Raw genomic sequence first — 22856 nt, 5'->3', positions numbered from 1 at the left:
CTACAATGCCATTGTGTGCACAGCATGAGCTGCAGTCTGTTTGAGCAGGTTACAAAATGGATCCATTCAATCACATGACCATATTAAGTTAAAGTTTATTATATAAATTGTAGCTTACTGGATATCCACAAATGATCCAAATACCTGAAGTTTGGCACTTAAAGACCTCTTACCTTTTAGAATCGAGGTCTGCTGTCAAGTTATTTTATTCACAGCAAATATTGTGCACACTTTTCTCCACATGTTCATAGTTTTAATGAAAGGGAAGGCTGCATATTCTGTTTTGATATTCCGCTAGTATTTGTACAATACCCACACATCTGGGTAAGAAAATATTGATGTACTCTCAGGGTCAAACGTCGTTTGGGGAGAGCAGAGTTTAAACAAAAGTAAATTATAGCAGGATTAACATTTTAATTAAGGTCTGCAGACCGTAACAGCAGCTAAAAATGAAATGAGCACAGATGATTGACAGTATTGTCGCGTTAAATTTAGTTGATACATTTCATACAATCAGGAGTTGTATTTATTCATTATCAAGGAATACTATTTAGCATCACTTAAGTCACAAATCGCCACCACTCATCTTTGTTGTAAGCGATTAGTCTTCTTTCAACCTCAAAGCAGAAAACAAGAACACTTTTACTGTATCAAGTATTTTTTTTATTAAGCTTACTTTACATTCATGTACCAAACCGCTTGTTCGCCACATGAAAGCATACTCCTGCACTCAAGAGTATTTACAGGAAGTCTAAAATCCACTAAATAATGAAAATTTGGGCTTCATATTAACAAAGTAACACGAGGATAGGAGGGCAAAAGAGACACATGGATCCAAGCAGAATTAAAGTGACCTGAATTAGTCTGACCCCATCGCATTAGGAACATTTTCTCAGCTAAATGTTGGACCAAAATAAATAGGCACTGGGAGAATAGTCACATTAGCATGAGGCAATTAGTCAAAAGAGCTTCTAACTGCTTTTCAAGCCACACAGAAAGTGTTGGGGTGTGAGGAGAATGACAATGAAAGAAATAAAAATGATGAAAACAGCGAGAACCTTTCATATCCGTTGCACTCGATTATGAGTCTGATGAAAAGGCTCTGTGCGCGTTGGGGGACTGCTGAGAGTTGAAATCCGGGTCTTCTCTCACTCGTTTCTTGATGTCCGCTTTAACCTGAGATTAAAGAGATTTGATTATCATGGAGAATTCAGAAGGTGACTTTCCGTGGCTCGCTAAGGTCTTCTGCAAATTAAATATTGCTTATTTATGTTTTTTCCTTGACCTTCAGGGGATAAACGCGACAGCTTCGACATTATGCAAGCCGACATTACAGCTGAAGGATTAGATTAAGACGAGAGAGAGTTGAATGGATATCGACAAAAATAAATAATGATGTCAGTTTACTTTTATCAAAACAATTTTAACAGTTATTTTCGGCAGCATTAACTAAGAACATTTTAATAATAAATTCTGTGGATTCTTGTGATGGACAAACTCAACAATTAATTGTTTGTGAAAATACAAATTATTTTTCTATAATTGAGTATTTGATTGTCCAACCAATCGTTGCACTTATCTAATTGTATGAAAAAATAAAACAAAGCATACTGGGAATGGATATTACGTTCCAAGAGTAATGTTTACAAATGCTAATATAAATTTCAAGCTCACGTTCGTTATCATTTTCCATCCATTTACTTAATATAGACCTATAACTCTTAAGATACATCTAGCAGCGTAACCGCGTGTCCTCATAAAGACGGTGAGAGAATGTGATGGTAGCCAGTGCATAACAAAACTAAAAGGACCAGACCGCAGACATGAACCCAAAGGTTGTGTCCCTGGACTAATTCACCTGTTCTGCATACGCTTCCTTCAGCTCCTGGCTCTCCAGATCGTCTTGTAATCGCTCCGCAGAAGTGATGGGCTTCACTCCCGCCGCCCTGGCTGCTTGGCTCACCGCGTCAGAGAGAGAGAGGAGGCTTCCGCCACCAAGTCCCGTCTGCAAAAGACACACACACACACACACCTTGAAGACGGCATGGACAAAGTGACGTCCACACGTCATAACTCGAGTTACGACCGATCCGGTTACCTTCCTGCGTTTAGCCGGCATGCCGTGCAGATAAGCGTCGGACAGCGGGGGCTGAGCCTTCATCTTCCTCTGGGTCATCATGTCGCACCTGATGATGGGCACCCATTCCTACAACACACACACAGCTATCAATGAAGATGGAGGTCCTGGTTTGCCAGGTGCATCTTACAAAAGCCTGTTTTCAAGTTAAAGCCCTTTTTGTTACAGTTCCTCCATTGCAGCTCAGAGAGGAAACAAATAATTGATATTGTACTTTAAGTTTGTGTGGACACAGTTTTGTTGTCCATCTTAGTACTAGTGAGAATATTGTAGAAGGCTGAGCTAGATCCAGTGTGTCCAGTTGAGTTCACTGGATTAGCAAGAAGAACAAGTAAACACTGAACGTGAAGCCGGGCGGTGCTACAAAGAAAGGATCGACGTTGAAAGCGGATACAAACTGTGTGCGCTCTCACAGGCGGAACTGCAGCCGCCCAAGTCTCCGACTGTCGGGCCGACTCGACGCTCCCTCCCTCGGCTCCGGCCGCCGCCATGTCGCCCCCTAGTGGCGCAGCTCCTCCGGAGGCCCCGAGGTCTCCAGGCAACACCCGTGTTTCCCGGGACGGCGCCCTCGTGTCGTGCGACACCGACATGGCCTCCTCTGCTGTGGTGGCCGCCGCTGGTGAGAGGGTGTCCCCGATCTTTGGAGAAGTGGAGAATAGTGAAATGAGGGAAACCGAAAAGGCGCACGTCAAACCGAGTTCATTAAAGAGGCGGCGTGCTCACCGTTGCACTTTGTGCTCGTTCAGGCTCTTGTGTGCCAGTTGAAGACTGCTCCGTCTGTGAAAGAATTTCATTTAATATTTATTAGCCCTTTCAGACGAGGTGTCCCGAGTAACCGGATACGTGACCGCCATCCGGTAAGAAGGACTCTGATGCAGCTTAAAAACATGAAATAAATGAATTAACACTGAAATCTACTGACACAAAATTTGTGGTGAGCAGGTTTTAAGTTATTAAGTGTAACCGACGCCATCATGTAGATGATTTCCTCCAATCGCCATCAACATAAGAGGCCGCCATGGATCCAGAGCTAAAACATACAGCGATGGTTTAAACAGGCATGTTTTGTTACCTGTGTGTGAACTATGTAGGTCTGGATCTGCTCCTCTGTGATGGGGATGTGCTCCAGAATCACCTGCAGCCTCATCGTCATCATGCTGGTCATCCAGTTGACCAGGCTGGGGCTGATGTCACTGGACATCCTCCGCTGGAACAACAAGAGAAAATAAAGCCTGAATTAAATTTACTTTCTCGACGGATTGTTAAAGCGCCTTAGCTTTTCTTTGGTTTGCTTCTTTCTTACGTGACCATTGTGACCTCACAGCAACAGTTCATGGACACAGTAGATATCTGCTACCTAAAATCTATAATGCCATGTTATTACTACTAAGAGAAATAGACTGTTGGCCTTCACCTGGTCAATAACTCCATGACTTGGTTTAGCCTTTAGTTTAGTTTGCCTGTTGCAAGTAAAGATGACTTTGCACACAGCACTACACCTGATATTGTGTGACTAACGTGCCAACGTCTGTTTCGTCTGAAGTCTACAGCCTACTCAGCGGACAAAGTGGGCGCTTGTGTACTGACTATGCGGTGGTTGATGACGGCGGTGAGTGCTCTCTGGTCTCCTCTCAGGCAGTGCAGGTTGAGGGCAAGACACTCAAACAATGCCTGATTGCACATGTGCAGCAGCCGAGGCCCAAATGTGTCATCTGGATGAAAAGAATATTGACAATAACGAATTAGAAGAAAAAAAAACAATTCCTACAGAGACATTGAGAATCAACATCAGCAGCAGTATTTATGATTAAGAATCAATATATATTATTAGCTCTGATGCTGAAACCTCAACACGAAGGCTAAACTGGAACCAGAATATCCAAACATAAACCATCACAGGATCAGCGGATTCTGAAGTTTACCCGTGCAACGGAGAATATGGGTGGCAATGCGCATCAGCTGCTGTCTGAAGAAGGACATGTTGGTCCGGGTGACGTCAACGCCGTCCAACACCGTGACCGAAGACTCCCTCTGTGGGAGCAGCACATGGACATAACACCCAACAAGTAAAAAACAAGTTCTATTAAACTGCTTCAAAATGTCTTCTGGAGTGATGAAACATATTTCTGTAATGGACTGCTGTTATTTCATTTATTTAGGGGTTTCTGCGTTTATTTTCCGATGTCTGTTCTTCAATAAACCTCAATAAATATTATATTGAATAGATAAAAATATCAGAAATCAATAAATTCCCCCGAATTCAGTAAAACTAACCTGCAGAAAAGCCGCAGGGCACTAAACTTCTTTCAGAGGCCATTAGTGTCATTTATAAGGCTCCTTTGATGGCTTTGTTCATTATCTGTGAATACATCAGATTCCCACACGGTCTACAAGTGAACTAATTCAACTGATAAAATGTGAGTCGACTATGAGCAGGCCTTCCTTTAGTCATATATGGTTTTGTACTAGCGAAGGCGTGGACATCAAGCACTTACAAAGCTCTCGCTGATATACTCCTCCAGTTCGTTCACGAGACTCTCCGCCGCAGCCTGGGGGGTAGAAACCGAGCAGAATGTGGAGAAAGGCTCCAATAATTAAAGTCAAATTAGCTGTGTTTAATTCCAACTACTCTTGTATGTATGGAAAAAGTCGGATACAAATAATTTAAAGGAGTTACGAACCGTAATGTTCTCATCGGTGGGCTCTCTGCCATTGAGGTAGTTCTGGGTGAAGAACTGGGACAGTTGAGGCTGGATGCGGCCAAGGGGCTGGTGCTGCCCATGAAGCAGCATCACCAGGTCTGGCATGGTAAACGTCTGGCACACCAACATCAGCAGCTCTCCGAAGAAGCCTGAGGAAAAACAAAAAGAATTCAAAAAAAGATATAAAACAATATAATCATTGTCTGATGTGTTCCCTCGGCTGCAGTATTACCGGTAGGATCCTCGGGACTGATGAAGATGTTGGTTGCCTGAGACAGCCTCTGCATGAACTGGGCAATGCTCTCGGTGTCGTTCTGGGCCTGACCCAAGGAGCCCATCATGGTGCTCAGGACGCCACGGACGATGCCTGTGAACAACTCCGGGTTGAGGGCCTCGGCTCCTGCGGGGGGGTTGGGCGTGGTCCCTGCAGCAGGAGCGGTACCGGAGGACGGTTGGGGTGGAGAGAAGATGGGTTGGGCCTAGAAATGAAACGGAAAACATTACTTTAGTTTAAAACAGTGTTTCTTTAAATACATGCAGTACACTAGTGACTCACTCACTGCCGGCCGGTCTGCCCTCTAGTGGGCCATGAGGAGAAACGGTGATGACGAAGGCCGGGCAGCTTTTGAAATTTTTATTTACCTGTTATGTGTATACTAATTATAATAACTTATATAAAACGCTCTTTACCTTTTTTGGATGTTAAAAGTTGAGCAACAAAGAAGAAGAACAGTAGAATTCAAGAATTTAATTATTTTTCTTCGCATTCAACGGCAACTTTTGTTATCGGACTATCGAAGGATACTGAAGCCGTGAGACAAAACGGGTGACAGAGGGCCACATAAATTATAAGTAGATTAAGATACAATTCACGGGAAACTACTGTTAAATCTCTCAATTCAAGTATTCACACACTGACCTGCTGCATGAATTCACTCACTCCCTGGATGAAGGCTGGGACACCAGATGTGGTGACAGTAATTGAAGGGGCCCCCATAGGGCCCCCACTGGCCCCGCCGCCCCCCCCCAGGATAGAATCCAGGAAGTCACTGAAGTCTTGGGGGATCTCCTGGGACTGGGGCTCACTGGTGTTAGTCTCAGATTGGCCCGCTGGACCAGTAGTACTTGTAGTAGGTGGAGGAGTTGGGCTCGAGTTGGAGAAAGAAAAGGAGGCGGCAGAGGAGGATGATTGAGAGGAGGAAGTGGAAATGGAGGAGGAGGAGGAGGAGGAGGAGGATGTGACTGTTTGACCAGCTGTTAAAATAAAACGGATAAACATGTTACTAATTTGGCAGCAGTCTCTGACTAATGTTTGAACTATTACAGATATCTGGCGGTTATTAATTCCAAAACTAAATTACCATACCGTTATTACCCATTTGTCCTGGTATTAAAAGCTGTCCAACCAGTCCACTAATCATCTGGTTCAGAGCAGCAGGGTTGAAAGGCTGTGGAGACAAGATTTTTCAATAGAACTCAAAGGTTGATAATCATCAAGAGAAAAGGAACCAAATCAGTTCCTTTATTCACACCTGTCCTGGCTGCTGCCCCGGCATGGCAGCTCTCACGTTGATGGTGGTTCCCCGAGTGCCAAAGGATGGAGGGGGCATGTTTGGCGCAAAAGGTGGTCGGGTGAACACGACCCTGGCCTGGGGCTGGGGGCCGGCATGGGGAGGTGGTGGAGGAGCAGTAGGTGTGGTGGTGGGTGTGTTAGGACCCGTGGTGGTGGTTGAGGAGTTGGCTGTGGAGTTGTAGCCAGGAGGGGGGGCCTGGGGGGCGGTGGGATGGCCGGTGGCGGTGGCAGCACTAGTAGCTACGGCAGCAGCGTATTGGCTAATCTGTTGCATGAGATTCCGCATAAAGTCAGGGGGGAGGGCACCTTAGGGGGAAACACAGACCAATAAATTAGAATATGACTTAGAGAAGAATAGAGTTTTCAGGAGTCACAAAAAAGGCTTAAATTGTGATTGTTTTTTGAAATTTAATTAAAAAACAAATTTACCTGGTTGTCCAGGCATTTGTTGTCCAGGCATTTGCTGTCCAGCTGCACCGGGGTTAGCACCTGAGCCTGCACATTCAAAACAGAAATAGATTGAACTCCTTAATACAATACTTAATTAAATCCCAGTCTCTTTTACATAACATATAAAAGAGTCAGTGGGGGAATCAGAGAAGCTCAAAATGTGCAGCTTCAGATCGGATTGTGCACGGAGGATGAAGTAGTGTGGTATGAGCAATGATTCAACTCCAATGCACTGTCGCCCAGCAATATGACACACAAACACTTTTGCGGTAGTGGAGCATTCAATCAGTGGCAGGTAGGGGCCAACACACCGTCCGTGTTCATCTGCATCATAACCACCGGGACTGCCTGGTGGCTGATCCTGATGACACGTGGGCCAGCCTGTCCCGGTCCAGCCTGCTGATTGGACGGGGAAGTCTGTGTGGGGGGGGTCTGTCCCTGACCTGCCTGCTCCGGTTGGGTGGCCGGTTGTGTGGGCGGGGCTTGTCCCTCAGTGCCGTTAGCCGCAACAGTCACTGTGGCACCCAGGTTCATCTGTCGGTGAATGTGAAAGCTCAGTCAGTGTGGTTGCGTTCAAAGTACGCATTAATAACTAAATCACGGTGGCCTTCACTTACTTGCATTGGGATGTGGTGGTGCACAGCTCCGGGCAGAGTGACTGGTGTGGCATAGTGGGAAAAAGGTCGAACCACATGCAAGTGGCGGGGAACAGGGCTCATGAGGTTCAATCGCAGATCACTGAGAGCGACCAGGGCGTTGCCAAGGAGACGGAGACACTCCCACGTCAGGATGAGAGTGCGCTGGTCCTCCTCTCGCTCCTGAGACAGTAAAGAAACCATCTTGGGCAACATCTTAACAGCTATGCAATCTATGTTAAATACACATATTAAACATTAAAGAAAAACACATTTTGGGTGTAAATGCAGTGAATGCTGCATATTAAACCTTTTTAACGACTGACGACATAACCGTGGAATTGTTATATATGAATATACGGAACTAAATTAAAAAGGATATTTTTCAGCAATATATTCACAAAAGAACACAAGTTAATTATTATTTGGCTGTTTGAATCTTACTGAATTGTTATTGTATTCTGCAGTGGTGGCTGTCTCCAGGATGGTGTGAGCTCTCTGGATGAAGGGCTGCAGTCTCTCCTCCACCCTCCGTAGCTCAGACAACATCTCCGCCAACTCAGCTGGGCTTGGGTGGCTAGGGGACGAAAGGAGGGTAAAGCAGATTAAAATTGGGGACAACTGGTTACCAAACTAGTCATCACAAAGATACACCATCACTATGTATTCAGACAGAAATATATAATATTACTTGCCTGCCTTAAAGGATTGAAATTATTATTTGCATGTGGTATAAATAACAATCTGAGCCATGTAGATCGAAAAGATGTCTTACTTAGGTCCAGGTTGGGGTGTTGGTCCCTCAGTTTGTGCTGAAGAAGTTGTTGGAGGTGGGGGAGTTGTTGCAGGTGGGGAGGTGTCCATTGGCTGGGTGGAAGGAGAGGGAGTGGAGCTGGTGGATGAAGATGAGGGAGGAGGAGGAGGAGCAGCAGCCGCCGCCGCAGTGGAAGAGGTATCTGTTGGAGCCGACGGCTCATTTGGTGTACCCTGAAAAAAAACACAAGACAGCAGGAAAATGTAGTACGTGAATGTTTGCACCAAATGGATAAGAACTGTGAATGATAACAGAGATAAAATAATTCTAATCCTCTCCGAATAAATGCCATAAATGTAACAAACAGTTCCCAAATGGTTGAAACTATATATACATATATATATATATATAGACATATATGTGTGTGTATTAAACAAATACCCTGAAGTGGGGCCCTCACCTCCATCCTGTGTATGACATGATTGATGTCCCTCAGCAGGTTCTCAGCCAGCACCAGCCTCAGCCTAGGCTCGCTCTGCACTGGTTGGTCCATATCAATGTGCACATTCACAGACCCATTGGTCTGAAATAGAAATGAGGATAATGAACAAAACACAGGGCAAAGTTAAGTGGGATTGGGTGCAATCAGCAGCCATCTTACCCCCGTGCTGGTTGTGACTCTGGCATTCCTGGCAGTCTCTCCCATACCAGACACCATCTGCTGAACCGACATCTAAAGCAGAACAACAGCACAGAAGAAATGCGACATTGGAAACAATACTTCAAGATAAACCTTCCGATGCTCATGACAGGAAACACAATTTAGGGCAACATAATGTATTATGAGGACACTCGTCCTCTGCACAGGTGTTACGATTTTGGTTCAGAGGGGGAATAACTTTGAAGTGGCTGTTCATCACACTGGACTGCATGCTCAGTTACCTCAGAAATTATTGTGAGATCTCTGTTAGATTTTCACAATTAATATAATTATGTTATTAATAAAAGTTAAAGAACAGTGAATCGGTTCTGCTGATCACGGGCAGATTGGCTGACAAGGGACTGTTTCAGCGACAGTCGATCAATCAGTGCATTTCTAGGCTCTACCGATCTGCGCAGTATAGTCAAAATGTATGCTTTAGAGCCAGCTCATACAGATATACGTTCCATACATTTTATACCTAAAGTCAATGGAATACATCACATTGCCCGACAGCAGACCGACCTGTATATGCTGGGGATCCATGATGTTCACAGGGAGGTTAAAGGTGCCCAGCATTACGTAGCTGTTAGCGTTGCGATCATGTGGAGGCACTTGAGATGTTCCCTGGGCGGATGGGCTGGGTCCAGTATCAGCTGAAGTGCCTCCTGACCCCGAGCCAGGCTGAGAGGGCGGAGGGGGCGCCCGCTCGACAAGGTGTATCACTTTGCCTTCCACATCTGGGATAACAGAAAACCACCGTTTCACATTTAAACTTATCATCGTGTTGATATCACACTTTAGTTTTGAGGAACAAAATAAATTCTAGCTGAATTATACATCAATCAACACCTCAAGATGAGATTTTACTTTAGCCAGAAATACTGTGTATTTACCAATAGACACAAGTCAGCTCAAAGCATGAATTTGTTTTAAATTGATTATTTTAGGTCAAGTTGGCAGTTGAAAGCAACTGCAATAATTACTTTCTCCAACAATAGTGGTCCGACACAACTGAAAATCAACACAAAAATAATGAATAAATTGTACAATAGCAGCACTCTTCAAATATAATTCCTACTTGATGTGTGTGGCCCAAATGTTAAGAATCAATGGGCGGATGATGAAAAAGTAAGTAAATATACACAGGTATTCTACCCGCTGGGGCTCAAAAAATAAATCCTGAGACAGGTCTAAAAAGATAAAAAAATCTGCCTTTTATTTAGTTTACCCAGTGAGTACTTACTGTAGTCTGCCAGTGTCCTTTCATCTTGTAAGACTCTGCCCTGGTAGATCAGCCTCTGTTTGTCCACAGGGATACCCACCGAAGGGGCAATGTGCTCTTTGAACTCTTTCACTGTCAACTACAAATAAGATGGATCAGAAATTAGTCTACCACAAAGGTTGATTGAAAATGTGATTTCACTCTGGAGTTTGTTGAATATTTTAAATAATTTACCTGAGCACCAACTGTGTAGGTTCTGCTTTGTGAGTCTAGTGTTTTGACTGTCACCTCGATGTCTGCAGTTTGTTCCTCCATGGTGATTCTAAATAAAGAAATAAAATGCTTTAGTAAGTCCAATTGTCATTTTGATGCCAGTATCAATATGTGAAAGTTTATAAAAGCCTTTTATTAGAATCCCTTAAGACGTTTAAGACGTGTGAACGCAGCAGGATATTTTGTAGCTGACAACACAAGTCAATTGAGGAAATGTTTTTTACACAAACTCAAAACATTTCCTTCTTTGATTTACTGTAACTTCTTGGTACTCATGAGCTGACATATAAACTGACACAATGTATCAGTAATTAGAAAATATTGGTCAAAATATAAGCTATTCTAAGTAAAGTGTATCATAGTCTGATGCAAGTGTACAACTTACAGCAATTTTCACTCTAAATAATCTCCCTTTTCTTTATTACCTGAGCAACAATCAAGTGAAAAAAAAACAAAAAAACGCACAAAACAATTCCTGATCAAATATATACAGAAGCGAAGCAGCAGATGCAAAACGTTTAGCCTTTTTGGTGTATTTTTTATTAATAGGTTAATTAAAAGGGATAACACTAGTTGTTTATCACTCATTTTCTGTTTATGAATGAACCTTTCAAACTGACAGATCTTTCAGCATTAATCCAATTAGTGATGACTTAAGTACTGCTGCACACCTCCTCCACGAGCTAGTGCCCAGAATTGATCCATTACTTAATTAGTTTGAGCAAGTGAACAAAATTCATCAACATATGGGTTTAGCCTGCCACCTGTGTGGGAGGATTTGCATCTCCTATATATTTCATATCATTTTAAATTAGAGGGTTTGGGCGTCCTTCGACTACACTTTTACTAAACAAGCAGTTGGAAGGACACCGAGGACATCGGGAAAAAGTCTGGTCGTAAAGTTACTTAATAAATAAAAAGAAGATATTGAGAGTATAAATAATAATAAAAAAAACTACTAAGACACAACTTATTTTTATCTAGAAATAAATTGCACCGTCAAAAACGTTGGAATAACAAATTCATACAATCAAATACACACACAATAGCCTCTATATTTACGAAACTGGCGAAATGTTGCTTTCTTACTATTGTAAAACATACATTACATCAGTGGCTGAAGGTTAGCTTCAATATTGTCGGCTGTCATGTAGGAGTTAGCGAATTGCTACAAACTGAAGGTAAATCCCAACAATAAAACTCACGTTAGCGGTTGAGCCGCTAACATTAGCTAAGCTCACTTGCTAGGTAAGGATAGCATCATAACGTTACATTAGTTAACTATCAGCCCTGACGATTGACGTTAGCTTAATAAAGACCGTAGAACGGCTTTATCTTGCTAGCCAGGCAAGTCGATGTACAGGCATTAGCATCAATTAAACCGCTTCAACCGTTATTACGGAAAACGCTAGCCAGCTACCGATGGCTAGCATCAGCTTGCTAGCAGGATTTAGCTCAGCCTAAATTACGTTGGGAACGTTTGCAACAATGCTAACTTTGACCAGCTAACATAAGGCTAAGCTAATGCTACATAAACTAAACGTTACAACACGCATAGACAAGCGACGGTTATGTGTTACTTTCGATAAGTTTGTGTGTGTATAAAAGTGGAGTGCTGTCCAACGGTTACCTTAAAAAGTCACACTATCTTTCAACTTATCCAGTGTATGAAGCTGTTTCTTATCATCAAATAACATGCAAATGACTTCCTAGTACAAGCTCGAGGACTTGTGAGGAGCTGTCGCGCTGAACGGATGTGACGTAAAGGTCCACGGCGGATGCGCTTTACAGAGCGAAGAAAAAATGGCGAATCTCGTAGAGGCGACAACACAACAGCAGTTTGAAGATTTCTTAGCCAAAGCTGGAAAATGCCTAACTGTAGTGCATTTCCAGGCACCGTGGGCTCCCCAATGTGCCCAAATGAACGAAGTGATGGCCGAGCTGGCCAAGGAACACGCTCACACCACGTTTATCAAGCTGGAGGCCGAAGCGGTGCCAGAGGTGTCGGAGAAGTATGAAATCGTCTCGGTCCCCACTTTCATTTTTTTAAAAGCAGGGGAGAAGGTGGACCGCATCGACGGGGCCCACGCTCCGGAGCTGACCAAGAAGGTGCAGCGCTTGGCAGTCGCCGGCGGTTCGGCCGGGGCTGCGGAGAGCGGCGCGGCGGACTTGAACCAGCGGCTGAAGAAGCTTATCAACGCGGCGCCCTGCATGCTCTTCATGAAGGGGTCCTCGCAGGAGCCCCGCTGCGGCTTCAGCCGGCAGATAGTGGCCCTGCTGAAAGAGCACGGCATCCAGTTCAGCAGCTTCGACATCCTGTCCGACGAGGAGGTCAGACAGGGGCTGAAGATCTACTCCAACTGGCCCACATTCCCTCAACTGTATGCGAACGGGGAGCTGGTGGGGGGACTGGACATAGTGAAGGAGCTGGCCGAGTCCGGGGAGCTGCAGAACACCTGCCCGAAGGCCGTCGACCTGGAGCAGCGGCTGAAGGTCATCATCAACCGGAGTCCGGTCGTGCTGTTCATGAAAGGCGACAAGGAGGCCGCGAAATGTGGCTTCAGCAGGCAGACGCTGGAGATTTTGAACGGCACCGGTGTCGATTATGACACTTTTGATATCCTGCAGGATGAAGAGGTGCGTCAGGGGCTCAAGACCTTCTCCAACTGGCCAACCTACCCGCAGCTCTATGTGAAAGGAGATCTGATCGGAGGTTTGGACATCCTCAAGGAGCTGAAGGAGAGCGGAGACCTGGTGTCGGTGCTGAAGGGGGAGTCGTAGGTGGATCTGCGGGTCCACCAGGACCTACGAGATGCCGATGCTGATGCCCAGATCGGCCCGATCTTACGCAGGGCCAGAAAGTGAATGGAAGGATTTATCGAGATGAATACATTTAATAATTGATAGATTAATCAAACTGTTTGGATAAGTTCACATTCTACTTTAAACTTGAAAATGCATTTCATGAGATTTGAAATTTGCTTCTCAAATTTCTTTTGTTTTTCTCTCAGTAATTCCTAAATGTACACCTCAAGAAATGTTTGGAGTGATGTGAAGCAATCCCTGCATTTGTTCCAAGTTCATAAATCTATGAGAACATCTGACGTGCTCATATGATCTGTTGTCTTTATTTGTTGGGGTTTACATTTGTCATTCCACAATTTACACCCGAAGAACAATTTATATTTACCGAAGCATTATTTACCAAACCTCTCAACTTCTCATGCCGTCCTGTTTACGTGTTCTTTACCTGAAAGAGAAAAACTGTTCCCCAGTAATCACTGTGGTTTAAATACTACTGTCTAAGTGGCACTTATTGAAACAGTTTTATTAATAACATTGTGATTAAACAAAAGAAATGTAAGATTTGGTGTTGTTTCTGGTTCAACTTTTAAAGCCAACGTCGGAAATATAATTTCAACTATTTCAATACGAGGCATTATATACAAGCGGAAGGATTACACCCACGATGCCGTTCTACTGCCTCAAAGTTGGAAAAGTGGTATTCAACAACATGCATCAAATGAAGTGAACAGACTTACAAGCCACATTCTCAAAAATGTTCAAGGGTTGTAATTCTCGGCAAATCATACAGTAGTGTGTGTGTGTCAGGATTGAAAGGGGGATTTCTGCACATCTCATTTTATCAGTAAATGTACAGTTTAGAAGAACATCTACATGGAGACGTTTGCAGCACAAAAAGCAATCCAATTTAATGTTGTCCATCAACATAATAGTAACGTTTGTAAACGGGATTCATTTGAATGAAATCCTGTTCCCGTGACATGTGACAGGTGCGTAGTACAAGAACCCATGTTCTTAGACAATGAGTTTGCCTCATGATGACGTGTTAGAGCGGAAACGCTTGGTCAATTAAACCCAAATCAATCAAATATCTTAAACACGGTTTCCCTATTTCCAGCCTTTGTACTCAAAGCAAACTGCCTGCTGGCTGTGGCCTACTTTAACAAATAAAAAAGTGTGGTATCAACCGTCTCGTTGAGCTCTGCCATAAAGAACATTTGTGTATCCATACTTTTTTCCAAAACATCTTTTGACCTATCATATTTTGACTTTCTTCTAAAAGAAAAAAATCTTATATTTTTTTCCATGACAATTTCCAAGCTAACACATCTTGAATTCTTTTTACCTACCGTGCGTACCTTTGTCGTGCGCGCATGTGTGATGGCTGCGCCGCTTCTAGCTTCAATATGAATGACTTTCTAGATGTGATATTGTGGAAGCTATGGAACTCCTGCATGATGTGAACGATTTTCCCATGTTTTCATTGTTCAACACTTAATAAATAAATAAAGCACAAAATACCAATTGTATTCAATTCACCATTTGTTTATGATGTTGTTTGGGTTGTTTCCTCATCGACCCATCATTTTTGTCACGTTTGGTCCAAACCACCTCAGGCGACGTTGCTCGAGTGGAGAAAAGAAAATCACCTTTCCACCCACAGCCAACCAGCAGAAAAACCCAGGGAATTCCCATGATGCCTTTGAGCTGAACTGTTCACAGAACGTGAACGAATGCCAGGTATGTTCAGCCATGCTGCTTCTTTATGTATTGAATCAACACAAATAAACAAGTCCGCTCATAGCACATGTGTTTTTTCACTTTGGACGCAACTTTATTGCAAAAGAAAAAGCACCGCCGTTGCGCTGGTTCAAATATGAGCTGACTTTGTCTTCCAAAAGTGGTGAAGAAAAAAAAAAAGGGAAGTAACACATAAATAAAGCCTTTGAACGCAGATGAAGAGGGCCCTGCCAGGAATCATCTGGATCGGTCAAAGATACACCTGGTACTCACATCTGTTTATTGCACACACAAAAACCCGGGAGCAGAATACAGATGTGACAGCGAAGCGCTTTATCGAGTCACGAACCAGTTACAGAACATGAATTAAATCTGATCAAACCCTAAAGATACATCTGTGCATTTTAAATAATGTGTGTAATGTTCTGTGGGAGTCAACAAGCGTTCTTGTTGGCCGCAGGTGAACTTTGACGTGACGCCCAACGACCCAAACACATTTTACTCACTCTGGGGGGACAGTTTTTGATTTCAGACCACACCGAGTTTCCTTCCATGTCGAATCCTCATAGAATCAGAGCTCTGTTTAACACCCATTGTTCTTACACTCTCCCTCCCGCACCCCTCGGGGAATCATACAGACATTTTGAAAGAAGGACTCATTCTTGTAGTTGTCCTCAACCATTTATCACACCACTAAAGTCGAGATCCACTGGAGACAACAAAAAGTTTGTCCCTTTGTTGTTTCAAGTGGGGACAGAACCGAACGAAACCACATGCAGCTCACCTGTTTGTCGCGGCGAGCGTGTAGGTGTGCGAGTGTTTGCTCGTGTGTCTAATTGAAAGAGAGAAGGTCGGAGATTGTTGGTGACATTTAAATACATCCCAGGGAACATATACTGGTTATGTGGGATGGAGGGTGTGGGGGAGGGGGGCGGTATGGGGGGGGGGGATGTCCCATGAAGCATGAAACTAAAAACAGCAAAGCGGAATGGAAACTCTCTCCCTTCCCTCCGTTGACTTCATTCACACTCTCTCAAAACCAAATGAAAACTCTCACTTCTGTTCTCGTACCAAGATGTCTCATCCTGATGTTTACGTCTACAACTGAAACCGTCCCTTTTTGGCTGTTGACTTGTGGCCTGTGACTTTTGACTTTAAACGGAGAGGCTCACTCTGTATTATTAATCCGGAACGTTGACATTTGGCTCCTTCTTGCTGGTCGCAGGGGCCGGTTTTCAACAGATGACATTCCGGACATTCCTGTTTGAACAAAAGGATGTGAAGGAATAGGCATACGGCAGCGTGTAAAAAGGGATGTTGTAACGTGTTGCACTCGAGCGTGTTTCCTCATCGCCCCGTTTTAGATCAAATAGATGGTGTGGAAAAAGTCCCTGTCGTGTTGGTTTGTGTGTGGAACTCTGTCAGGAACCTAAACGTTATCACAAACCACCCACAATGTGACAGTGAGGGGCTATACTGACCTATTTCTTTATGAGTCACTCAAACACTGTATTATCTTCATATCTTATTACAAATACCTAAGCTTCTTTATCAGAATTAAAAAAAAAACCTTTGCTTAGTTCTCAGTGGAACTAAAGAAGTCAATTTGTCGCCACAGGAAAGCTGTGGTATCTGAAACTAAAATCTGGTATCAATAATCTAATAAAGGTGTCACATCAGTTGTTGCGTGGTGCCCCCCTCCTCCGCATTCCAACCACACTCCACAGAGATCTCTTCTTCGGTGCGTTGCCCATGTGGGAGGGAAAACCCTCTCAACCTGACATGTCACTCTCACAGATGAGCAGCAGACGACTTTGGACACTGACCGCGCAACACACGCTGGGTGAGTCAAGATCTGGTGAGGGATTTGTGTTTATCTCAAATGTGGGTCGAAATATTGTTTTAATTTTTTTTTTATGATGGTTTTCAATGCTCCCGAGATACAACACTGCGTAGATGTATAAGTATGTGTCTACAAAGTACACATAAGTGGCACTAGAAGGTGTAAAAAGTGTTAAATCCAGGCCAAAGTTTAGGATTTCCACGGCAAATTTTGAATTCTCAACAGCATCAATGAGCAACATGTGCTCTGATTTACACAGTGGTCAGACATCAAATGCACCAATCGAGAAAAACACATGTAAGAAGATGGGTTGTGATGCTGTTTGGATGTATTGGCTGGGTAGTTAACCTGGTAGTGGTTAACTCAGTACAAAGGAGGATGGGATGTAGAATCACACACTTGATGCTATGATTTAGAATACTCTTTTCCGATAAGCACAGTTTTAATCGTTGTTTAATTGTCTTTTTTCTACCTCAGTACCCGAAAAGGGTCAGTTAGATAAACGCTTTTCCCATTTTGAGTTTACATAAAGATGCATTGAGGTGAGTTGGGGATCGTACATCCGATGTCACATAGTGGAGTGGAAGTCCTGGAAATGACCCGCAGGCAATCGTTTTCTCGTATAAAGTTTCAGAGTTCGAACACTCCGAGAGGTTCAAGAGCAACGTGCCTTTGAGCTGAGGACACATTTACCCACAATGCAACGGGAGCAACGCAGCGAATCCGATTGACGGAACGTCGTTGCTGTGTGTCGTCCAGCTGTACTGCTCGGGGCAAAGTCCGAAAGAGAAAAATGTCTTATACATTTCATGTGTGTTGTTATCAAGCAGTGAGACCAGATGTCATCAATTGTCCCAAAATTTGTCTACCCAACAAAAGTATTTGAGTAAATGCACTGCTGCTTAATGTACTTACAGCATGTGGCATAAAACTATAAAATAATGATAGATGTCAGAAAACAAAACCACAGGCGTTGGTATTACTAAGTAATTCAAATCACATCAATATGTTTAAATATGACATTAAAAAAACATGTAAAGGACATTGTTGGAAAAACTGCAAATGATCCCCAATGGGCGCTGGCCTCGGGACGGACGTTCTGTCCCGTGAGGGCAAACAATCAGTCCTCTGTTCGTGCGTAACCATCCCTATGTTTTGATGCCATAGCTACAGTATATTTTCCTGCTCCAAAGATGAAAACCTTTGAGCAGGCTTGGCGCACGACTTCCGTGTGTGTCAACTCTGTCTCCTGTTTGCGAACATTAAATAACCTGTTTTGATGATTTTACGCCGGTGTCGAGTGAGAATTTTTCTGACAGATATCGTGTTTGTTTTGACAGAATGGAGGGTGCATCGAGGTCCTCTCGTAAGTACCTAGTGCTGGAGGTGTGGTGTGGTGTGCTCACTGTGGCCGTGGTGGTCATGGCGGCACTTCTCTTTTCAATCAAACCAAGGTCAACTAAGGTCAGTACACCTGTCACCGGGGAAATTACATTACGGTTGCTCAGGGGACTGTTCAGTTCACGGAAGGATGACTTTTTGTATTATATGGCATTGTGTGTCATTGTGACTTCAATTAAGTCTCGGCTCTGCAATTCCGCGTATTATGTTACACAAAATAGTAATGTGTGATTAATTGCATTGCGATTTGTTTCTACATGTTCCGACTCCCAGTGGCGGCCTGGAGGAGGCAGCAACGTTGTTGTACCTGTTCAAAGTGACACATGTCCACAGGGGCGGATACAATAACTGAACACCTGTGCAAATTAGTGCAATTCAATACAGACATCTGCATGAACTACACCCTCACAAAGAATGTTGATTGAATCAACATCTCTTTATTTCCAAAGATAACGTGTTTCTTTACTGGTTGAGAAGATTGTCAAATCTTATAAAACCCCCCCACACAGGATAATACCAACAAAAAAAAGCACACATTTTGGAGAGGTGTGGCCTTCCTGGACACAAAACGTAATCGGTACATCTCTGTTGCCATTTGCCAGTCAGATGACAAGCTAACCAGGAGGATTTAGGTGATGATGCAGAAGATGATGATTTGCTTTCCATCTTTTCTAGGAAGAAGTCTCAACACTGAAACCACTTACTGTCATTCCAACAGGTATGTTGGTCAGATGTCAAAAGTAACCTGTAAAAGTAACACAAATTAATTGCAAAATTAATTGAGATTTTTAATAAAAAACAATTTAAAAAAACATGTTGAATAAATCTTTTCTTTTACAGCAAACCCTAATGTGGCTCCCTTGCAGTCTACAGGTAAGTTAGACATGACTTTATTACCAATATCGCAACTCTTTATAAGGTCCAGTCTGTGGTGGCATCTATTGGTGAGATTGAACATTAAAACCAATCAGAAATGTGTTTGCGTGTAGAGGAGCGTGTGAACACGGAAGCTAATGAAAACACAGTGATTCTTATTTTCAGGGGATAATACGCTACAGAAAACATACTTAATGACTTTATATTGGATTTCTGAGGATGAGTCATTCATCTAACGCACTGTTTCTTTAAGAGGAAATGACAACAAACTGAAAGATATCAACGGGATAATGTAAACTATACTGTGATCATTTCCACAGTTATCAAATCATCAATTAACTTTAAAACTATGTGTCTTTACAGGAACTTCTCCCTCATACATCCGGCTAACCAAGAGTGAGTACACTTGTGTTTTGATGATCATTCCTTTCATACTGTCACATATTGTGTATTTTAGGTACCTTTCGATGGCACGTGTCAAAGTTATTTGACTAAGTCTCAACTGACACAAAAGCAAGATGAGTTTTCAGGACATTCCCTTCAACTTTCTACTAACATCTCTTTGTGTCATTGCACCACCACTGCATTAAAAAAAAGAATGCTTTTACATTTGACGCCTACAGATGCCGGTGCAACAAGTTCAGACGTGCTCTATGGGAGAGCTTTCTGAGAAACGTAGGAAGTATTTAAGTGAAGTGGATGATGACACAGCCCACTGAGGGGAAGTGGCTGCATCAGAGAGTAAATAACAACAACACAAAGTTCAAAGCTGCAGGGACAGTGAACATTAGGCGTTTCTGTAAATGTTCCAGTTTAGTCGGATTCATTTCAACTGCAGTCCCACAATCCCATTTAGATGCAGAAACCGATGGGTTTTTGGGTGGAACACACAATTAGATTTCTCAATCAGCTTCATGCTACAACAATGAAAGCCTTTAAACATCATATATATAGTATATGCAAACATGTTTCTGCCAAAGCCACAGAAAATGATTGATATCCAACGAACGTTTGATGTATTTCTGTTTTTTGTCGTCGGTTTGAAGTGTGGTTAAGTTGACTTTGCACACCTTCAGCGAACCGATCGTTTGTACATGTTAAAAAGTTGTGCAACGACCTCGTCTACGAGTGCATTCGTCACTCTCCAGTTGAAAAACTATTACGTGTGAACAGATGAATGCAAACTAGATTCACACGCATCGCGTGAGTAAGCATGCGCGGACCGGGGTGGAGGCACAGCTCTGCTGCTGTTTCCAGTCTCACGCATCGGGTGCATGCCGCCACGCTGCCTTTTTCCTCTCTGAAGAGGGTTACGAAAACCTCAACAAACCTGAAGCGGAGCTGTAATGTGGGCTGCGCTGACTGAGGGCACGAATACAGCGTGTCATGCAGTTTGCCAAAGGAGGCCAATATGTGATGATCAGCGTTGTTAAGCCGGGGATCTCAAATGCTTGTAGCCGGAACCACTAAAGAAAAGTTTGCCGAATCTCTTGCAGCTCTGAACAATCCCTCCTGGCAGATCTCACACCCCAGATGTCCCTCCTGCCCCCTCGTCCTGCGCAACAACTCCATCCACTTCGCCAAGGAAGGCTTCTACTTCATCTACGCCCAGGTCACCTTCAAACGCCTTAAGTCGGACCAAGACGTCAAAACCGTGATTTTGAAAAGAAATGCGATGGCTGGCATGGCTAATAAAGTACTGGTACAGGGGACCTTCCCGGCCAAAACGGAGTCTGCGTGGGTGGCCAACGTGGTCTTCCTCAAAGAGGAAAACAGTGTCACCTTAGATGTCAAAGGTTTGTTTCTAAATGACACCATTTTGACGTTTTGGGGTGCCTATGAGCTCCGTTAGCGCGGCGGAACCCCAGAATTCATCTCCAGATGTACTCATTTGTTTTGGTCTTTGTAAACTATAAATGTCCTGAATTCCCTTCAAATATTTTGTGCCAGATATATATATGCCAGTCCCAAATCACCAGTAAATCGTGGAACACTGCTGGGACACTGATGGAAATACCAGGGTGATAAAGGTGCTTACAGCTGATTATTCTGACCTTTTAATAAAAAGGTCAAATCTTCACATCCTATCCTATTAACCTCTGGACAAAAATGTCTTGGCTGGAAGAGATACTGTATAATTCCACCCTGGAAAACACCTTTACCTTTTTCACCTGATCTGTTAATATTGTGTCTTTAAACCTTTTAGGGGGGGGGGCTCTTGTAAAATGTTAAGCTAACAACATTGTAAATTAACTTAAACTGTGTGTTTGCTTTCACTGGTATGGTCTTGTGTAACTTATGAATTATAATATTATATTGCTCTGGCTTGATTTCGGCGAGGTGATGCAAATAAAAAACTGATAAAAAAACTTTCCGTAACCACTTAAGTGACACTTTTTCCAACGAGGGCTGCCGGCTGACCACACGGTGGTGCCACCTTCCCCTAAACGAGATAAGGAGTCCTCTGCTTACCACATTTATTCCACAGCCTGATAACACATACTGGTCGCTGATCACTCGAAAAGATGAACCACACAAACCACAAAGATGCCCCACCAGATGCCTGAGAAGGAGAGCGGGTAGAGGAATGTTAAGAACCATCGCCGACCCAAAGCGTACCTTGTCTCCCTTTATTGTCCTGGTGCTACCCGCGTTCCCCCCTACCGCACAGACGTGCGATGCAGCACAACCTTAATAAAGAGTTGCAATGAGCAGGCAGAATCAACAGGTGCAGAACAGGAAGCCACTTATTTGGTGCAACATCGGTTGCGCTGTTTCCTCTCCAGCGCATCCACAGAAATGTGTGAACTCAAAAGGCCGTGTGAGCAGAGCTTGTTAAAATCAATGCCGAGTGCAAATAAACGAGTCGTACATAATATTAATGGTGTGTACGTCTGACCTGAGCACGGCCCTTTAACTACACTAGTTAAGCTGCTGAACTGTCTCTGCCCAGAGAAACGGTTCATAGCTTATTAGTGAGTTTGTGAGCAGCTGGATTTGGATTTATGTGCTGAACTGAAAAGGATCAATCAATCCAGCCAACATTAAGACTTTCAAAAAGCTCCTAAACTCAGAAGTTAAATATGTTTACATGCCTAAGAACCCAGATTCACCAAGACTGCAATTTGCTGTGCTGCAATTTAACTGTATTGCTTTCAAAGATGTAACAATGCAAAACATTAAGTGTAAATCCATATAGTTTCTGTAATCTCAATATAAAGCTAGGTGTTGAGTAAGGTGTTAGGTGCTCTTATTATATACAGAAGCAGCTACGACGTCCTGCTCACCACCGTAGCTCAGGGTGTTAGCATGCGTTTTCTGGTTAACACTAAATTACAAAGTACAATTTTGAAGGGAAGGTCAATATGTACTTGCTCTATAGCAGCGATTCCCAAAGTGTGGGCCGCGAAGGTACTGCAGGTGGGCCGCGAGAGGTCATTTACCATAAATAAATACAGTTTTTTAATTTTCACTTTTTTAAAAGTTTGAAATTAATATGAAAATATTTATGATGCGGCACATTAGTTATGTGAACCATTAGTTGCTGAAGCACAAACAATTTAAACGGACAGATTAATAAAACAATAACGTTCGAAATGGCTGCTCTTGTCCGCCTGTCGTTGTTCAACAAACGGGGCGCCCTCTTGTAGTATTAAAGTAAATATACCGCATTTTTCGCACTCCAAGGCGCACTTAAAAGGCTTTAATTTCCTCAAAAAACGACAGTGCCTTATAATCCGGA

General features: G+C 43.3%; 3 protein-coding genes across 10 annotated transcripts; 2 read left to right on the top strand and 1 right to left on the bottom strand.

The window, feature by feature from the left end:
• Window positions 1-640: 640 nt before the first annotated feature.
• Window positions 641-12283, bottom strand: bag6 (BCL2 associated athanogene 6). Of its 8 annotated transcripts, none has more exons than XM_078094545.1 (25): window positions 12080-12283; window positions 10411-10498; window positions 10198-10315; window positions 9477-9691; window positions 8913-8984; window positions 8712-8834; window positions 8273-8484; window positions 7942-8074; window positions 7480-7680; window positions 7306-7396; window positions 6842-6907; window positions 6372-6718; window positions 6206-6287; window positions 5759-6093; window positions 5072-5318; window positions 4819-4988; window positions 4633-4686; window positions 4060-4168; window positions 3725-3849; window positions 3210-3344; window positions 2861-2914; window positions 2551-2775; window positions 2099-2206; window positions 1859-2005; window positions 641-1176 (listed from the first exon to the last, which is right to left on the bottom strand). In XM_078094545.1, the coding sequence occupies exons 2-25, from the start codon at window positions 10489-10491 to the stop codon at window positions 1081-1083; spliced, it is 3546 nt and encodes a 1181-aa protein (XP_077950671.1). In that variant the 5' UTR covers window positions 10492-10498; window positions 12080-12283; the 3' UTR covers window positions 641-1080. The 8 variants fall into 8 exon arrangements, with proteins under 8 accessions (XP_077950671.1, XP_077950666.1, XP_040020096.2 ...); XM_078094540.1 differs by having other exon boundaries at window positions 2536-2775; window positions 7174-7396; window positions 12080-12282; XM_040164162.2 differs by having other exon boundaries at window positions 7174-7396; window positions 12080-12282.
• Window positions 11680-13813, top strand: glrx3 (glutaredoxin 3). The gene has a single exon (XM_040164164.2). The coding sequence runs from the start codon at window positions 12253-12255 to the stop codon at window positions 13228-13230; it is 978 nt and encodes a 325-aa protein (XP_040020098.2). The 5' UTR covers window positions 11680-12252; the 3' UTR covers window positions 13231-13813.
• A 2893-nt stretch (window positions 13814-16706) lies between these two features.
• On the top strand, window positions 16707-21461 carry lta (lymphotoxin alpha (TNF superfamily, member 1)). Its single transcript, XM_078094539.1, has 6 exons — window positions 16707-16837; window positions 18178-18301; window positions 18914-18956; window positions 19079-19111; window positions 19478-19510; window positions 20611-21461. Exons 2-6 carry the CDS (start codon window positions 18179-18181, stop codon window positions 20964-20966), a joined length of 588 nt encoding a protein of 195 aa, XP_077950665.1. The 5' UTR covers window positions 16707-16837; window position 18178; the 3' UTR covers window positions 20967-21461.
• The last annotated feature ends 1395 nt before the right edge of the window (window positions 21462-22856 follow it).

The sequence above is a fragment of the Gasterosteus aculeatus genome, chromosome 20, assembly GCF_964276395.1.
Source record: "Gasterosteus aculeatus chromosome 20, fGasAcu3.hap1.1, whole genome shotgun sequence".
Classification (NCBI taxonomy): domain Eukaryota; kingdom Metazoa; phylum Chordata; class Actinopteri; order Perciformes; family Gasterosteidae; genus Gasterosteus; species Gasterosteus aculeatus.
Note: the sequence above shows the minus strand (reverse complement) of the source record. Positions and strands in the feature narration are given on the sequence as shown.